At 40.0% G+C, this 17,829-nt stretch overlaps 2 protein-coding genes across 3 annotated transcripts in view; one reads left to right on the top strand and one right to left on the bottom strand.

Annotated features, from left to right (window-relative positions):
• LOC146354317 (rho GTPase-activating protein 7-like) overlaps positions 1-5,269 on the top strand; it is a 113,460-nt gene extending 108,191 nt beyond the window's left edge. For both annotated transcript variants that reach the window (XM_084838627.1, XM_084838628.1), the window contains exons 12-14: positions 192-409; positions 1,428-1,601; positions 2,248-5,269. In XM_084838627.1, the coding sequence (XP_084694753.1) occupies positions 192-409; positions 1,428-1,601; positions 2,248-2,344 (489 nt within the window). In that variant the 3' untranslated portion in view covers positions 2,345-5,269. The remainder of the gene's footprint in view (positions 1-191; positions 410-1,427; positions 1,602-2,247) is intronic.
• Positions 5,270-5,327: 58 nt separating this feature from the next.
• The window catches only part of RARS1 (arginyl-tRNA synthetase 1), a 31,989-nt gene continuing 19,487 nt past the window's right edge, over positions 5,328-17,829 (bottom strand). The window contains exons 9-15 of the mRNA XM_084838629.1: positions 16,174-16,278; positions 14,417-14,595; positions 13,876-13,985; positions 12,474-12,579; positions 8,320-8,492; positions 6,277-6,524; positions 5,328-5,534 (exon numbers count right to left, since the gene is read on the bottom strand). Of these exons, the coding sequence (XP_084694755.1) occupies positions 5,425-5,534; positions 6,277-6,524; positions 8,320-8,492; positions 12,474-12,579; positions 13,876-13,985; positions 14,417-14,595; positions 16,174-16,278 (1,031 nt within the window). The 3' untranslated portion in view covers positions 5,328-5,424. The remainder of the gene's footprint in view (positions 5,535-6,276; positions 6,525-8,319; positions 8,493-12,473; positions 12,580-13,875; positions 13,986-14,416; positions 14,596-16,173; positions 16,279-17,829) is intronic.

Genomic DNA, 17,829 nt, shown 5'->3' with positions numbered 1-17,829 from the left:
GGTCTGTGTATTGGCCTGATACCTTTACAGTGCAATCCTTATGTGCACATACTCACAAGTGAGCTTCATTGAGTTTAATGGGACTTACTTCCTGGTAAGTGCATATATATCGCATCCTAATTGTTCTTTTAGGCATTGGAGGAGATGGAAGTCTGCCAAGTGGTTTCCTAATAAATTAACTATCTTCCAAGGTGGATGATAATTACCATGTCCGATTATGGAAAGCTTCTGTTGAAATTGATGCTGTCCCTAAAGTAATTCTGTATCGGGTACTGATGGAGCAGCACCTATGGGACCCAAGTCTTCAGCAGACAAAAATCCTAGAGATCTTAGATGATGAAACAGACATTTACCACTACACAACACAGAGCATGCCTCCACTTCCTCCACGAGAATATGTGGTCCTAAGGTAAGGAGCTCTAGAAGATCCCCACATCTGTCAACTACTGTGATTGTGAGGGGAGATGGGGGCAGATGTTCCGATTCTTATCCTAACACATACACACACCAAGAAATGGTCTTATCCTAAAGTATCACTTCATTGGAAGTACCGGTGCTTATAATACTGTTATATACTATGACAGTCCCTAGCAGACTGACATTCCTGATGGAATACACCCTGAAATGGAACCATATTTTCATTTTGCCACAAGTTAAGATAAAAGGGACTGAACAAAGGTTTGTAGGGCGCAGACTAAATTTTACAAATGAGAAATATTAAAATATCTTCTCTTGAGAAAATTCAGCTATTCTGTAATTAATAATGTGGCAAATGTAAACCTAGCTGATCAGCATCAACAGATTCCTTAGACTGATTAGTAGAGTAAATCTAAGTGGGATGGAGTGAGAAAGTGAAATAGATGATCGGCCAGCTCCAAAGCCCTCCTGCCTCATTCTGGCTAGGGTGACGGTGTTCCTGTGCATTCTCCAGCAGTGTTTTTATTCCCCCACCCCAGAGGGGAAATGAACTATTATCAGCTTCCAGGTTGGTATACTTACTGAGCCCAATCCTGGGGCTCTTCAAGGAAATGAAAATGTTGTGGATCCAAGACCATCTCTGCCCCACCCTTGGAATGCCCTGTTTTGCCAGAGCTTTCAGAAGATGTACTGGGGGTCTCCTGGGCCAATGGGCCTTTCTGCTACATCCTGACCTTCCTCAGCTGGCCTGAGGGACATTAGGATTGCGCTGTCTGTTATCACGTAGAGGCTGGAATCCAGGTTTGGATCTTCATACAGCTAATATACCATACCCACAACCTTGCATACACACAACCTTGGATAATATCTTGGTCATGTATACACATCGGAGATTGAAGCAAATTAAGTAATTATATAAATTACCTCTTGATGTAGCTAGTATGGTTTCAGTTCATGAACATCATGGAAAATGAAACAGTGTGAGGTGTCTAATCTTTTCTTATTTTTAGGACCTGGCGGACAGATCCTCAAAGTGGCACATGTGTGTTAGCAGCTACCTCAACGGACAGTGAAAGTGCTACTGTGAGTGGGATCTTAGCTCAGGTCCTACTTTGTCAGTACCTTATAGAAGCAGTTGGCTCTCAGAAATCCAAAGTGACGCATGTCTGTCGAATAGATACCAGGTATCTTTTTCCACCTTTCCCTTTGCAGTTGGAACTTCATCTTATCTGTCAAGCCTCAGAATAGCAATATTCTGTAGATCAAACTGAATCTTTTTAGGGGAAAGGGTTTCCCCTGCAAAATAGGATTAGGCTATGAAAAAAATCAGCCCTTCCTGTTCTATTTCTGGCCTGGCCACCTGCTTGTTGTACATTTTGCACAAATTGTTATGCCCACGGCAGTAACTATTTCTTATTTTTATCAGATAGACTGAAATGGAGTAGTGGCTTTATTTTAGTATAGCGTTTTTAGTTAATGTAATTTGGAACAAGTTGTTAAAGAAGCTTAGTGATTTTCCTTTACTATTTGAGACCAGAGACCATGGCCATATATGATTTCGGAAAGTCATTCCATATAATAGTCATATAAACCTGTAAGGACATGCAAGCAGGCCTAACTTCCTACACACTATTGCTACACACTCTGAACTATTACAGTGTCTTTAATGTCCAGCTAAAATCCGTGCCAGTTTTCAGAAGTGCTAATTGAGTGTGTGTTTTTAAATAAGCAGTGGTTTTGTACTAATGGAAGTGGAATGTGCAGACAAAGAAGACAATGCCCAGTACCTAAAGTCTTTAGTTCCTGATGTGTTGATTTGTTTCTTGGCAGGGGCCGGACAACGGAATGGTACAACAGGGCTTTTGGTCATGTGTGTGCTGCAGAACTGATAAGGATTAAAGATTCTTTCAAAAGTTCACCTTACTGAAACTAAACCAAAGATGACCACTCGATGCTTTTGGAGGTGAAGGCAATGCATGATGCCCAAAGTTGCCTTTTTCAAAGCCCGAGCTTGAGTTGACTCACCTTTATTAAAATTTGATCAACTAAGAGAGCAATATATAAATAGAATTTTAAATAACTTTATAAAATATTTTTTCAGTTCAAGCATATTCTTGAATTGATTGACATTATGCACCATTCTTAATGTTTGTTTTATATAAAAATTTTATACCAAGAAAATGGAATTATGTTAAATATTACAGATCAAAGTAAGTTATTTAAAATGAACATTTTGTTCTAAATCTATTTTAAGTAATATGTGAGATTTTATATATTTCAGATGTTTTATCAACAAAAATGTGAAAGTACAATATCTTAGCAGCTCCAAGTGGGCTTAGAAAACTGCCCAGCTGTTACGCTGCTTTTTTGTTTTAAGTGCCATAACTTATTAGGAATTAATGACACATGTATAGGTAATTATGCTGTATCTCTTGGTCACAGATTTGTGACTTCTGTTGTTGAGAAGCCATGAACAGACATCTACTTGGACTGTTATATACATTTTATGCAGGAATGTTTGATTTGTTTTCTGAGCAGCCTCTAGGCAACATTCAAACTAATGCCAAAATGAGCTCTTTAAATTGAAAATGTGTTCACCAGTGTGAAGTCAAGCAGTTGACCAAACAGTGGAGCATGGAGCTGCAAAACCCATGGTTTAGGCAATCTGGTGTCCTTCAGTTATTTTAGATGACAACACTCATCCACCCTGACCATTGGCCATGCTGGCTAGAGCTTATGGGAGTTGTAATCCAGAACATCTATAGGAAATACAATATAATTACTTTGGTAAAGGAGATAGTACAGCAATGGAAAGAGTACAGTGGGGTCCTTTCACAGAACTTTGCTTCATAGAGTTCTTCTGTTCAGCATTCCAGTCCTTCCAACAGTTAGTGGTCTGTTTCTACTAGGCAAGAAAAGTTCTCATTTTGCTGTTCTGGAGAGGTTCCTCCATTTGGGGGTGAGGACGGGACAACCTTGTACCCAGGATTTTTGTTTTCTATAGGCAGCTCTCACTTCTCTCCCTGGGGCCATTTAAAAAAAAGGTTCTTGGTGTGAACGAGACACCCATCCAGGCAACGATGGTTCTGTTTACGCCTTTTGTATATCTATATGTCTCCTCCTTTTTCACCCACACCATTTTATTGTCCCTCCTACCTCGTTATTTTGCCTCACTCATGCAAATTTCTGCACCACTGAGGTATGATGTACCTGGGGTTTGGTTTTGGGGGGGGGGGGGTGCATATCTGAAATCGGAATGTAACTCTCCCCACCCCCACAGTTCTGCTGATATGTGTAGATGGTACAGTTTTTGCTCCAGCTCCATGAGCATGGTATTCGTAGAGTTGATATGAGGGAGGGGTGTGTAAAGACAGAAGTGCTGACAAATTCACATCACTTGAGTACTAGTGAGTGATGTGAAATAACTGATAATGGGGCAGTTCTTCATCCTCCATATTTCCCCCATGCATAAAATGATAAACCTGCAATACTTAGACAACTCAAGGGTGATCAAATACATGCCCTAACTTTAAAACAAAGTAAATAAGTTTGAGGCATTTAAGACAGCTTAATATTATGCTATCCATTGAGAACATTCCACTTACTTAATCCCACATTTAGATATATTACAAAGACAGTCACTTAGCATGTCAAGTGCTTTAAATTCAGCTGGCCTCAGGGGGTATTAAATGTATAACGCACAGCTAAAGTTTGTTCTTTTACTGTCATAACTAGTTCAAGCAGTTTCCCTGTGCAGCAGGGAATATGCTCTACTGCATGCCATTTGAAGCAGGCAGCACTATCTCATTTACCACTCCATCAGGATAGTAAGTATTAAGCCACTCTTTGATAAAGCTATGGGTGAAAAGAAAGTAAGGTGGGTGGTGTTGTAGGTATTGATATATACAGGGGCAGCCGAGTGTTTTACCTGCTTTAGGTGTGTATTGTCATGCACAGCACTCTGCTGGTGTGCCACATGCTTCATCCCCATTACTGATGGCATGCTACAGAAATCCCTTCTATGAGCAGCAGTTGCTTTCAATAGTAGTAGTTAAGTAGCGAGATAGATTCTTTGAGCTGTAATGAGTAAATACTTGATTTTTTGTCGTTTGTATAACATTCCTACTATTAAAAGACAAGGCCCGCAATTTCGCCATTGTTTACTTTGCAAACAAAAGGAAAACCAATGCTGTGTTAAATCACAAGTTCTTAAGCATAGAAACTTGATCCTAATTACAAAGCTGATATTTAGCAGCTAGGTTGCATTTTTGGAAATGTGGAAAAAAGGAAAATATATTGATATACTATTGGTACTTCCAGTTCAATATGTACGATGCGATACTTTACACCTGTATCAACCACTTGTATTTGCCAGATATTTTACTTATAGTGTAAATATTGTTAAAATGGTTGAGTATAAGCTCAGACAATGCACCTTTAATAAAAAGGTGAAGCACTATGGCTGACTTATTGAGGCATGGCACAGGTATTATGTGTCTTTCACTCCCTGCAACAATCAATGTAGTAAGCTAGGCTTCACAACTTACTGTGAGATTTGTAGGCTGTGGACTAAAGGAGGCAAGAGGATCTCCTGGTAGTTATGAACACTTTTTTATACAGGAGTTCCCTGTAACTCTGTCCTCTATTTCCCATTTCACTGCAGTTGTTAAAACATTCCAAATTGTGTGATGCTACTTGTTCTTGCTGACAAAAACAGCCTGCCGGCTTTTTCATAATTTGGTCAGAATTTATACAACATCTACATTTAGACAAATTGCAGAATTTGCATGAATCCTGTTTGTGTGATGCTGTGTCACTAGAAAGATATAAATACAATTGCCATACAAGACCTATATACGGCGGCTATCATTTCTCTCAACTGCCCTACATGAAGGAAGAGACAATAACGCTTCAGCATTCACTAGTTTAATTTTCAGATAATGGGCCATGATAGTCAACTAATTTGATTTCTGCAAGTCTGTAAGAAGAGATTACAAGTCAACGGAGTTACATTTTCTGGACAGGCTTGATCCCCAAGATGTCAAAACCTTTTGCCATAACAGCAGCTGTTGCCTCACACAAGAGCATTCGCCACATGTTCACTTTCACTATTTTACCTACATAAGAAACACAAACAGCACAAGATAGCATGAGATGTAGTAAAGACACCCTTACCACCCTGTTCTCTCTACATTTCTGCACAGTATTACTGGGCACATCGAGTAAGGTTGTCTTCACTATTTGGCCATGTTATGGATGCAGCTGCAACACAGCAAGATATAAACAGCCACTACAGAACTCTACTGCTTAAACCTATCATCAGGCAAATGCATTTAGCTGAAATAGGTTAGCACTGTGATGCTCTCTTAAGAAAACAGCATCAATGTTTTGCCTTGACTTAAACCAATGTATGTTAAAATTGGCAGGCAGCTAGGAAAGTAATTGCCCTAACAATGCTGCCAGCAGGGGGAATGGAAGAATAGATTAACCACTGCCCTAAAAAGGTTTATTTGTATCCACAGAATAAGAACTCATTGGGCAAGGAGGTCTGTCCTGTTACTCAACATTCAGGTTAATCAGTCTATATGACCAAAGTAACCTTTCCCATCACAGTAGGACCTTACATAAAAAAGATTTATGTACTTCTTGTGAAACTGCACATTTCTAGCCTTTCCACTTACATAGAAGCTTGGGAATGCATGTAGCAGTTCTTTCTGTGTAGGATGCTGACCAAGGGCCCTGGGGGAAGGGTATCAGAGAATCCTGCATCCCTTACTCTGTCTTAATTAATTTTCTCTGGGCCCTGCATCCCACCATACATGTCCCATCTCATCTTTATAAAGGAAAGGGGTAACTCACCAGTTTGTCTGTCTTTTTCTACACAGTAGCAGTTGTCGTAGAATTCAGTAAATGTGGTGGCCAGTTCATAAAGATAGTCACAAAGGGTGTGCAGTAAAAGGTCATCCAAGATTTTCTGAACAATCTCAGGGAACCTCAAAATGCATCTGCCTAATTTCCATTCTTTTTCATGTTCCAATATGATCTCTGTAGTTCTAGCTGCCTTCTGCAGTGTCTCTTCATCAATATTGGCTAGCCTTGCTATAGATCTGTCATAGAAACAAGCCTCATGTTAGACTTGTTAAAGAGACCCAGCCTAGTCTCCATCCCCCAAACCTTGCACATACTGGAAGGGAAGGATGCAAGAAAAAGATGGTTAACCTTTGTACATCATTTTTTAAAAACAATATTAATCTGCTATTGGCGTGCAATAGACCCCTTTAAATTGCTGGCTGGAAATAAACTTAAAAGGTTGGATCTAGTGTTTTATTCTGCTGGTAGGAGCATCACCAAGCAGAATTCTGATCAGAGTGCTCCTGTTGGCAGAAAGGTGATTTTCTGTTGGCAGAAAGGGAGGAGAATGATTTTCATCAATCTCCCCCCGCCCCCAATAGTATCTCCCCAACCCTCCAGATCAGTGTGTGGGGGGGGAGGGGGTATTGTGGCCTCCATTCCTCCTGATGGAAATGCCCTACTGGCTTGAAAGCCTCTGAAGAATAAAGGAACTTCTGTCCACAGGAGTCAGATGCTGGATCCAACTTAATGACTGGAGTCACTGTGAAGTCAGTTCGACATAAAAATATATTGTATTGGTATTACATTCTCAAAACATAGTCGAACACAGAAATTATTGGGCTAAACTCCTCATACTTAAAATTTATCAAAAGCCTCACTGGGTTATCAGGAAGTCCTGATACGGACGGAAAAAAAGAAAGCAAAATAGAAACTTACAATGCATAAGTCAAAGACTGGGCTCACAGTATATAATGGAAGGGCTCCAATGAACCCCACTAGCTTAATAGGGATCATCTGCCTCCCCAAAAGAACTTTACAAATAATAAATCAGTGCTGCAAGTTTGCACTTTGAAAGTGTTAACTCCTGTGTTAAAAGCCAACTTGGAGAAGAATGGACCACTGCAGCGGTTGGTAGTGGGAGGTTTTTGTACACACAGGAATGTACATATTTTTTAAATACAAGAACAGGAAAACTTGTATTTCAGTGTTCTTGAAGTGGTATTACCACACAAAAAAATGGAATTTATGATGCAGGCAACCTTACCTTATTTTGAGAAGGTGCTGGTTACAGCATGGACCCAGTTAGCTTAGGTAGTTGGTTTTCATTTTACCATTCATTTCAAGAGCGTTAAACTGGAATTCTGATGGTTTAGTAAGTTGAATGTAATGTTTTTTAAACGTTAAAAACTTAGGAGGGGATGAAATACCACAGGACAACTAAGCCCACAATAGTTGAGGAGTACATGGAGTATGTCGACTGGGGAAGGCAATGGCAAACCACCCCGCTATGAAAACGCCAGCGAAAGTGGCATCCCTCTAGGAGTCAGCCTTTCCTATGTGGAATATGTAGTGGTTCAATTTTGCTAAAAATGTTTTACAAATATTTCAGACAGCAGCTGGGATCTACTGCAATCCCACTGGCTTTGGAGGGTTAAATTACTATTGGGTCTGAAATTAGGGTGGCTGCTAAATTTAACACATTAAATTCAATTTTTCAGTTTAGTGCTACTTATTAGAATAATCAGCTCATGGAACATCAGCACAGCCACCTGGAAACTATTATTATTAACTAAGAGCACAATCTTTTACATGTTCAGACAGAAAATAGTCCTACAACTCCCAGCATTCTGCAGCTAGTGTGGCTGGCTGGGGAATGCTGGGAGTTGGACTTTTTTCTGTCTAAATATACATAGGATTGTGCCCTAAGAGGTAAAAACTTAGAGTAGGGCATAAATTGTCCCAGAAATGTCTTTTAACTTCATGAAGTCTTATTTCAGTAGAGCTACTTAAAAGTAAAGGCTAGGTCCTAGCAAAACATCATTCCTCTACCTGATTCGAGTGAAGGCATAAAGTAAATAAGCAGCGGTATTTCCTCTGTCATCCAGCATCTTATCAAAAGAGAAGATATAATCGTTTATTCTGTTATGGGAGAGATCTGCATACTTAATACAGCCAAAGGCTACTGAGGTCTGGGCTGCCTTCAATTCTTCAGGTGTAAGAACCTGTGAGAGAAATAAAACACACTGCACTGTGACAAGAATATTGAACGAAGCACAAACCAGGGAAAAAAGGGGGGACAACCTTAAAGAAATGCCCCAAACACAGTGAGCAGCATCTGAAGTGAATCTAAGGGGAAGGTTAACATCCAATAGATTTCTCAATTAATTTTGCCTCGAAAAAAAATGCTGGATTGCTTGTTATATTTCATCTGTGTGAATCAGTGATAGATTACTTGCCATCTCCCCCCAGTACCCCAAACTTCATATACCCAATATTAAATGGATAAACTGCCTCAAATGCTCGAGTGGATAGGCGATTCAAAAATATTCTAAGTAAGAAATGCTGTGCTTTCCTTGTGTTAGTACGTTTAGGATTCACAACCCATTTGTTACTACAGTGCTTTTCTTAAGCGTTTATAGTGCTTTATTGCTATGCTGCATTAGCTGCTCTTTCAAAAACTGCTTCCTTTATCCTTGTATCCTCTCCCGCCCACTGGGCTGTGCGCCATTTTAGTACATGCCAAGGCTTACACCTACAAAACCCATCTACCATCAGTTACAGATATTTTGGCCTACAACACCCATTAGTTCTAGCCAGAATAGCCAATGCTGAGGAATGATGGAAATTGTAAGCAAAAATATCTAGAGGTCCAGAAGTTGCCCACTCCTGATCTAGAGACTGGCATGAAAGGGAAATTATTCGTGGGCCTTGGTTTAACTCCAGAGGTACATGGTGTGGTGGGGGTGGGAAGCACATGTATCTGAGAATCAGAGTCTTGCCTACAAAAGCTCACATTGCAATAACGAGTCAGCCTTTAATGTGCAGGACTGATCTTTGGTGCAATTGTTTATAATACAGATACACTGTGAACAAAATTATCAAGAGTACTGAAGATCAAGTAGTGTGTAAGGGAACCTCAAATTATCAGAATTATGTGTGCTACATTTGACCATAAAATTATTAGGACCATCATTTTTAGGGCACTCTGACATGTTGTGGGGAAAGCAAAGTATATAGCTTCCAACCACACAGCTTAGCTGAACTGGGTATCAATGGCTTGTTAAATAAATCCCTTAAGACAGCTGAACAACATAGGCCCAAGCTTTATACACTCAGGAGTAGCATCAGACCAGCTATGGAGGTGGTGGATGCTCCTGGTAAGGTAAAAAGCAAAACTTGGCACTTTCAGGTAATTTTACCACAAACTCAATGTACAATCAACTCACAAGCAGATCTGCCAACCCTTCATTCTATACTCTGCTGCCATCTGCTGGAATGCTAACAGAATGTAAGAACTGCTTCGCTGGACCAGATCAAGAGTCCATCTACGACCTCAAGGAGCAGAGCTGGGAAGCGTGCGCGCGCGGGGTTAGGGGTATGTGTGGCGGGGGAGGACAGGAATAAGGAAAGCATTTTCTTGCCTCCAACTCCATCTTCTTTAAAAAAAAAAATGATTGAGGTCATTTTGACTTTGCATCTGAGTCATGAAAAAGTCTACCCTGTACTCTGGCTGTGGCCAATGAGATGACCCTGGGAAAATCCCAGAGGCACACTGGAGCAGCAGAACACTTTTTGTACCCTGCTTCTAATAATCAAAGGCATACTGACTGTCTATCTAGAAGTTCCGTTTTAAGCTATTATGGCCACTAACAGACCTATCCTCCATGGAAGTATCTTTGGCACTATGTAGCACAATAGTATAATGGTGATTGTTGTAGACTTGCTCAATAACCTAGAATCAGTTTTTACTTCCAACTGCTTCCATGACAGAAATTCAAATCTAACCTCTCTTCTTAAAAGGCTGGTTTTAAAAGGATTCCTCAAGAATAGCAGAACAGATCCTGGCTTTTCTTCTTATCCACTGAAGCAACAATTCTGGCTTTTGTCATTGTGAAGCAAAATGTTATAATCTTGTGGGAGCAAAAGTTCTGCACATTAGTTTCCTTGGCTAGCCTCCTATGTGCATTCTTTCAATGTTGTTATTTCTCTTTCTTTCATCCATTTATCCTGTAAATCCTGGTAAGAGCCAGACATCCACACCAAACATCACAGCAGAAAGGCAGCATCTACAAGCAGTACCTCTGAAAAAAGACCTTTATCCTCATTTTAGAGCCAACAGTACAGTAAAACTCAGACACCACACTTTTATAATGTTATAAGGGCAAGGCTCTGAGTAATACATAACAGATATAACACCTGTCTCGTGGGTTGTACAGAACAAGTCGTATCTTTTCTAAAAGGTGAAGAAGGTTTCCCTATGGAGTTGTGAGCAATCTGCTGAGAGGTAGTACAAATTGCTTCTCAACAATCTCCAGCCATCACATCCAGTTTTTCTTGGTTCACTAATTGAGTCAAGTGATTGACCTGTGTGCTTCTTTCCTTGGTGCACTACTGAATGAGGATTTGGGGTGCATGTTAACTCTCAAAGGCCTTTTCACTCTTTGAGTAGAAGCACCCACCAATTCTCTTTCCTTGTCTGCCTGGTGTCTGAGAAGCTACACCTGCTGCATTTTCTGCTCGGGAAGAATGCACATCTACAAAATAAGCATGTACCCTACTGTGTGAAGGCAAATGAAGATAAAATTCAATGCAGGTCTTCAGAAAGACTTGGCATAAAGGATGCATCCTTTTGAGGTGGCTCTAATCAGGGTTGATGTGATTTAAAACAAATTGATTTAAATCACGATTTAAATTGCTTCTCTGAAGGACTCAATTTTAAAGATTTAAATCATGGTTTAAAACACAAGTGAGGAAGATTCTATTCTATTTAATCAACATTTTTAGCACAAGCATATTATTTTTAATATAACCTTAATACATATTCAGAGATGTAGGTTTCATTAGAAGGTAGGTACACAGTAAGCAATTATTCTGAATTGTTTTCACTTTAATTTTCATCAAAAAAAGGGAAGGATAATTTGGTCATTTTAGTACTAAAGCAGAATGAACTTAAATCATTCAGGAGATGAACCAGCTCCAACTGTTCAATTAATCATGATATTTTTGTCATGATGTGGTGCCAGAATCACCACCACCAAACAGGCTTTGAAATTGTACTAATAAGGTAGTTTATTCTTCTGGTTAATTTTCTTCTTCAACAAACAACAACATCAACAACACATACCACATGGATTTTTGTGGTGGATACATGCAGCAGACATTTCCTAAGGAGTCAAGACTGCATGAATATTTCTGTTCACTTTGTTTCTTTCTATTCCCCTCCCCTATCCATTGCATTTATATCCAGACTCCTCTTCCTCCTTGTTCAGATCTACTCTATCTCCCCCAAATCCCTATTCATTGATCTTCTCTATCTTTGCACTCAGAGAGAGGCAAGGCCTTGAGAGAGAGCGTGAGCACATGCACTTCTGTACGCCACCTGCAGTGCACAATAGGACTGATCAGGTTATCTCCCATCTCCATAAACTGCAGTTAACATACTCATAGAATGTACTTAGAAGTTGTATAATTAGTATTCATGATGATATCTTTGACCTAGGCTCTTTTTTGACTAATACCTTTAAGAAAATTTCAAAATCTGATTTAAATCTTAAAAATTCAATTTAAATTTTAAAAATATGGCTTTTTAATTAAAAAAACATTGATTTTTTTAATCAACCCTGGCTCTAATATACTTGGAAAGGACATCTGCCCTTTCATACTTGGGTGCACATGCACTCTGTACTCTAGTATACCCAAGTACAAAATACAGCAGGTGAAATTGTCGGAGTGAGCAATGTTCATAGTGCCATTTTTTACCTTGGTGAGGCTTTTTCCTAACTCACCTCTGTGGCCCACTCCCCAGGCAAAGTCTGAGAAAAGTATAGCTAGTAAAACAGCAAATTCCTTGCCATTATGTCATACGGTTGACCAAATAAATGGTCAGACTGAGCCAGATACATGCTACCTGACGAGGGCCAGACAGTAGAAGAAGAAAAAGTTTGCTCCTTTCTTGGTGTCAGGAAAAAGGGATGCCCATTTACCTTATCTCTTTCCTTTTCCTTCAGTTTGTCCATCGATCGTTTCAGTCCCTCTTCCAGAAGGTCCATCAGCCGCACTGTGTCCCCAGAACGAGTTTTAAACTTTTTCCTTGTAGCAAATAGAAAGTTATATTCCAGATGTAAATAGTTATCACTGGTCTTTTCACCACCATGGACGTGTCATCCCAGACACACAGCTTGTTGTAAGTATATCAACAAACGTAACAAAAAGTTTGTTGTGTCTTTCATGCTTAGGTGCACAGTCAAAAGAGATTTTGTCCCAGTGCAGGCACCCAGCCTCTAACCTACATGGTTGCACTCACGCATACATTACAGTTCAGCAGAATTACGTTCTGACTAATTTAGGGACATAGTATATATCTAGAGAAGGACAAAAAAAGAGAGGGAAGATCACCTCAAGAGCAAGGAAGCATTGAGGAGAGTCAATGATAAATGGAACTAGGAAAGGAGAGTGGGGGGAAAACAGTAGTCTAAACAACAACAACAACAACAACAAAATTAGATACTGCTTCCTGCTCCAGAGCACTACTTATCCTGTGACTTCTACTAATACAGGTATTACTCATCATAGCCACAAACTGCATAATATATAATGGGCAGATGGCAAGTTGGTTCAACAAGTTTCTCATTTCCAGTACAGACATCTGAAAACTGACACATACTGAGGCGCCTCTCCACCCATACCCCTTATGGTCTTTCCTCCACCCATAACCCTCCACTGTAGAATAGGGGTGAGGAACCTTTTTCCTATGAAGGACCACTAGCCAATGGGAAAAGTCAATTGAGGCCGCAACTGATGGGAACAGTGCCATGTCCTGTGGTCGATGCAGCCAGAGCCAATAGTGGGTGGAGTTTGAAGGACTGCATAACATAAATAATGCATAACTCTCAGTTTGTTGTACGGTTATGCTGGCTGGGTTTCAACGACACTCCACAACCACATTGGGGACTGCATATTCAAAATGGCACCCGGCATGTGCCACAGCTCATCATGGGTTAAATAACCCATGGGGAGCCTGGAATGTCATGCGAACCAGGTCAGTGTGTGTGTGTCTGTGTGCGCGCGCCACCCCACATTAAATCAGGACAAGAACTGTATGTGGCCCACGGGTCATAGTTTTGCCCACCCAGAGCTCTAGATGGTGGGAAATGTTCTGATGCAGCATGAGGAGCTGCAGCTGGAAGGGGAAATCTGAATATTCCTAATGTGGATGCACACAGGATTTCTTTAAACATACAAGGACAGAGGACTTAAAATGGCATGCATAGGGAGAACTTCGGGATCACATGACAACCCATCTTCAACAATGACACCAAACCTTGCAGTGTGATTAGAAATAGCATTCAACCTACTGTATACTGAAGAAATGATTTGCAAACTTACTTGTCTTCTCCCAACACTACTCCAAAAGGAGCATGAATTACTCTCGTCACTTTGGGGTCATACCAGCCAATCATCTGACCTGCTGCAAATACTGTTTGTAAGTGCACAGACTGCAAAACAAGGTAAGATTGATAAAACTGTTGTCAACTATGACGCCTAAGTATGTTCCTAGTAAAAAAAATAGCACTGACACAATCATAAAAGGTTCACTTGAAGGAGAAGAATGCCTATATGGCTTGGTTCACTTGCTTTAGTAATCTGTATTATCTTATTCAGTAGCTCCCTGAACTGGGCAGGCACCTCTGTCATGAAAGGACTTGATTGATTCTGCTCTTTATAATACTCAATAAGGTGGCTCAATCTGTAGATTTACAATATGGTGTGGATATATAGTTTACTAGTGATGATAATCCTGCTTTGGGATAAAAGGACAAACTGCTGAAGAATAAACTCATGAGTGGTTTTAGTGTCACACTGATAACCAAAAGCAAAAAACCTTTGAAACACAAAGGAATACAAAATAGAAGTCAGAGAAAGTCACCTGTCCACTGTCTACCACATAAATTACACAATCAGCTTTTTCTTCTGTCAGCCTCTGCTTCAGAGCTGCTAAGTCTGAAGTGTCGTATGTAAAACCCCCATCAGATTTCGTAACTGTCAAGGGAATAGAACACCCAGGAACAAACACAATCTTCCGGCCATCATCCATTTGCACAAACCCTAAACAAAGAAAGAAAGAAAGAAAGAAAGAAAGAAAGAAAGAAAGAAAGAAAGCAAAAAAGAAAGTGAACTATTGGAAGTCACAGAGAAACACTACACATATTTTACACTGAAAAGTACTGTACAAATAAAAACACTAATAGAAAAGCATTTAACAAAGAACATTTACAAACACAACTTATGATGTGGTCATACATAAGGGAAGAAAAGACAAGTTTTCTTGGCAAGTGCGTATCTCCATACCTGTTTTTGCCGAGATAACACAAATATGTGTGTGTGGGGGGGCAGTGAAGGGCACTTCTGGATGAGAATTGGCAAGGAGGCTGAGTGCTTGAACCCTCTGCATCTGCCAATTCTCTCCATCAAACCTCACCCACCACTGGACCATTTTCCCATGAGCTGAGCTTAACATCTGCATTCAGAGGCTGGCTAAGGAACGCACATCCTGGGGTGAGCCATTTGCAGGACGGAACTAGGGAGAGATGCAGTAGAAGGCTTTAGGAACCCCCCTCCTGTCTGCTAGTTTCCCCGCCCTCAAATTGCCCCTGCCCCCACATTTGCAGCTCTCCACCCCAAGTATGACCAAGAATCAAATCTAAATATCTCCCCAAATTCAGGCAGTACCCTATTTTTGGGAGGAAGACACTTTAATTCCAGTAATCAGAAGCTAGGAAATCCCATCAACAGAACATGCACCCCATTCATTCTTGCAGGACCAACCCTCCATTAACTTTGCCAGACCCTGAATCCAGGCTTTCCAATACAATGAGTTCTATATGTTGAAGCCCTATATCCAAAACACTTTAACAGTATCGCACCGACTGCCATAGCTCAACCTATCACTAGGTATTGAAATCCTAAAAGTTAGGATCAACAAGAAGTTAATATTTCATCTACAGAAAATATGAAGACAGGGAAAACATGGAGTACAACATATAACAGCCATAAATATTTTAAAGGGTTCCACTGAAAAGCTAGAGGGAAAAATGATCTCTCCTGTTACTGAAGGTAGAAAAGACAAATGGTTTTGAGTTACAGGACAGTTGAAAATTACTTTTTAGCAAATATATTCAAAGAGTTGAGCAATGGATCAGGTGGTGTGGAAATGCCTTCATTACCGTATAGAGCAGCAGAGACAGTTTGACTTAGGCTGTAAGAGACCCACATTCAAAGTGCTTCTCAGATATAGAAAACCTTGGGCAAGTCACCATCTTTCATCTTATCTGGGCTGTCATGAGGTCAGTAGGAATTAAAAAAACAAATGTAAAGCTTTGAAAAAATTTATAGTAGTGACAAATAGCAATAATAAGAGGCTGTATAAAATACAGCAGAGGTGACCTATGCATAAACAAAATCCTTGGAAAGTCTTTCTCATTTGCAGCTCTTCAATCTTGAAAATAGGACAATGGAAAACTAGAAAGTGTGGACTTTTGTTTAAAGGGACAGAAGTGAAGAGAACATGCTCAGCCTTCTCTAAGAAAATATAAGCTTCTCTGAAAGCTTTACAAATGCATCACATTGATTATGGTGAAAAAACGCTTTAGCTGTTTTACTTCCAATTGTGTTAATAGTTGTTACCTTGTTCTTCAAATTCCTTCACCACATCATTCATCATATCTTGGTAGTAAGATTCTCCTCTCTCAATTATGGAGATGTCCAAGCAGTCATAGATTTTTTGGAATTCTGATCAAGAAAGAGTGAAATGGAAGATTTGAGATGCTTGTCCTTACTTTGGTAAAAAGATAATTAACATTGCAGTAAAATATGGAAATGGAAGTCTATTAAGGCTGGGTACTGGCTCCAGACTCAGCTTTTCCAGGGCTTTCTTTGCTCACTATTAAATACATTGCTTAAGGCTTTAATCCCCTAAATTCAGTAGGGCTTACTCCCAGGTAAGTACGTACAGGAATGTGGCCTAGGGCTACTTTACACAAGTGTTTAATGCAGGTTAACAATATCCTACATTGTGTTAAAAATAGAGAAGGGTGAAAATATTGTTCAGTTCATTTTTTCATAAGAACTTAACAAAATTCTTCATAAACAGGATGGAAAGAACTGAAGATTAAGAACATTCAAGCATGGAAGAAAAACTGACCAATTCATCCACGCCTAGTTAAGAACTATGCAGCATTCATACAACGCAAACAATCAGTTGAGCAGAAAGCAGAAGGTGTCACCCTCTTAAGTACCAAGCAGCTGATGAAAGCATAGTGTTAAGCAATATGGATTCATATTCAAAACTGATACTTACAATCTAAAAAATCTGTTCCTATGTCATTTTTTAATCTAAAGTTTCTTATCCCCACTATCCCAAACAGTAGCATACTGATTTGATACTGTTGAGAAATCATTAACTGAAAAAATGATTCAGTTCTTCAAATGCTTTTGTTCTTTTGTTTTGTTCTTATTCTCAGCACAATGTGGATTATTACTCTGTTTTCCTGCTTCTGTGAGACTTTCAAATAACCTGAAGGCACTCTCTCACTCTCTTATGCTGCATGTACAATCCCTAAATTTACACCACTGCCCATAATACAGAAAGCTTATTTTCCTGGTAAGGTAGCGGGTGGAAAATATAAAATATAAGGGTGATGAGCAGGATGAATGTTACCCTATTAAAATTAACAGAAAAGGGCAGAATTCCTGTTGTCCATCATTTAACAATGAAAATATACAATAGGATCAAGATTCATTTTCTCAACCAATTGTTTATTCGTTCAGTTGCTTCCGACTCTTCGTGACTTCATGCACCAGCCCACGCCAGAGCTTCCTGTGGGCCGTCACCACCCCCAGCTCCCCCAAGGTCGAGTCCGTCACCTCCAGAATATCATCCATCCATCTGGCCCTTGGTTGGCCCCTCTTCCTTTGGCCTTCCACTTTCCCTAGCATCAGCATCTTCTCCAGGGTATCCTGTCTTCTCATGAAGTGGCCAAAGTACTTCAGTTTTGCCTTTAATATCATTCCCTCAAGTGAGCAGTCTGGCTTTATTTCCTGGAGGATGGACTGGTTTGATCTTCTTGCAGTCCAAGGCACTCCCAGAATTTTCCTCCAACACCACAGTTCAAAAGCATCTATCTTCCTTCGCTCAGCCTTCCTTATGGTCCAGCTCTCGCAGCCATAGGTTACTACGGGGAACACCACTGCTTTCACTATGCGGACCTTTGTTGTCAGTGTGATGTCTCTGCTCTTAACTATTTTATCCAGATTTGTCATTGCTGTCCTCCCAAGAAGTAA

The sequence above is a fragment of the Heloderma suspectum genome, chromosome 2 (assembly GCF_057233095.1).
Source record: "Heloderma suspectum isolate Gila_16-S chromosome 2, 16-S_ref, whole genome shotgun sequence".
NCBI lineage: Eukaryota > Metazoa > Chordata > Lepidosauria > Squamata > Helodermatidae > Heloderma > Heloderma suspectum.
The sequence above is the reverse complement of the archived record's forward strand: the minus strand, read 5'-3'. Positions and strand labels throughout refer to the sequence as shown.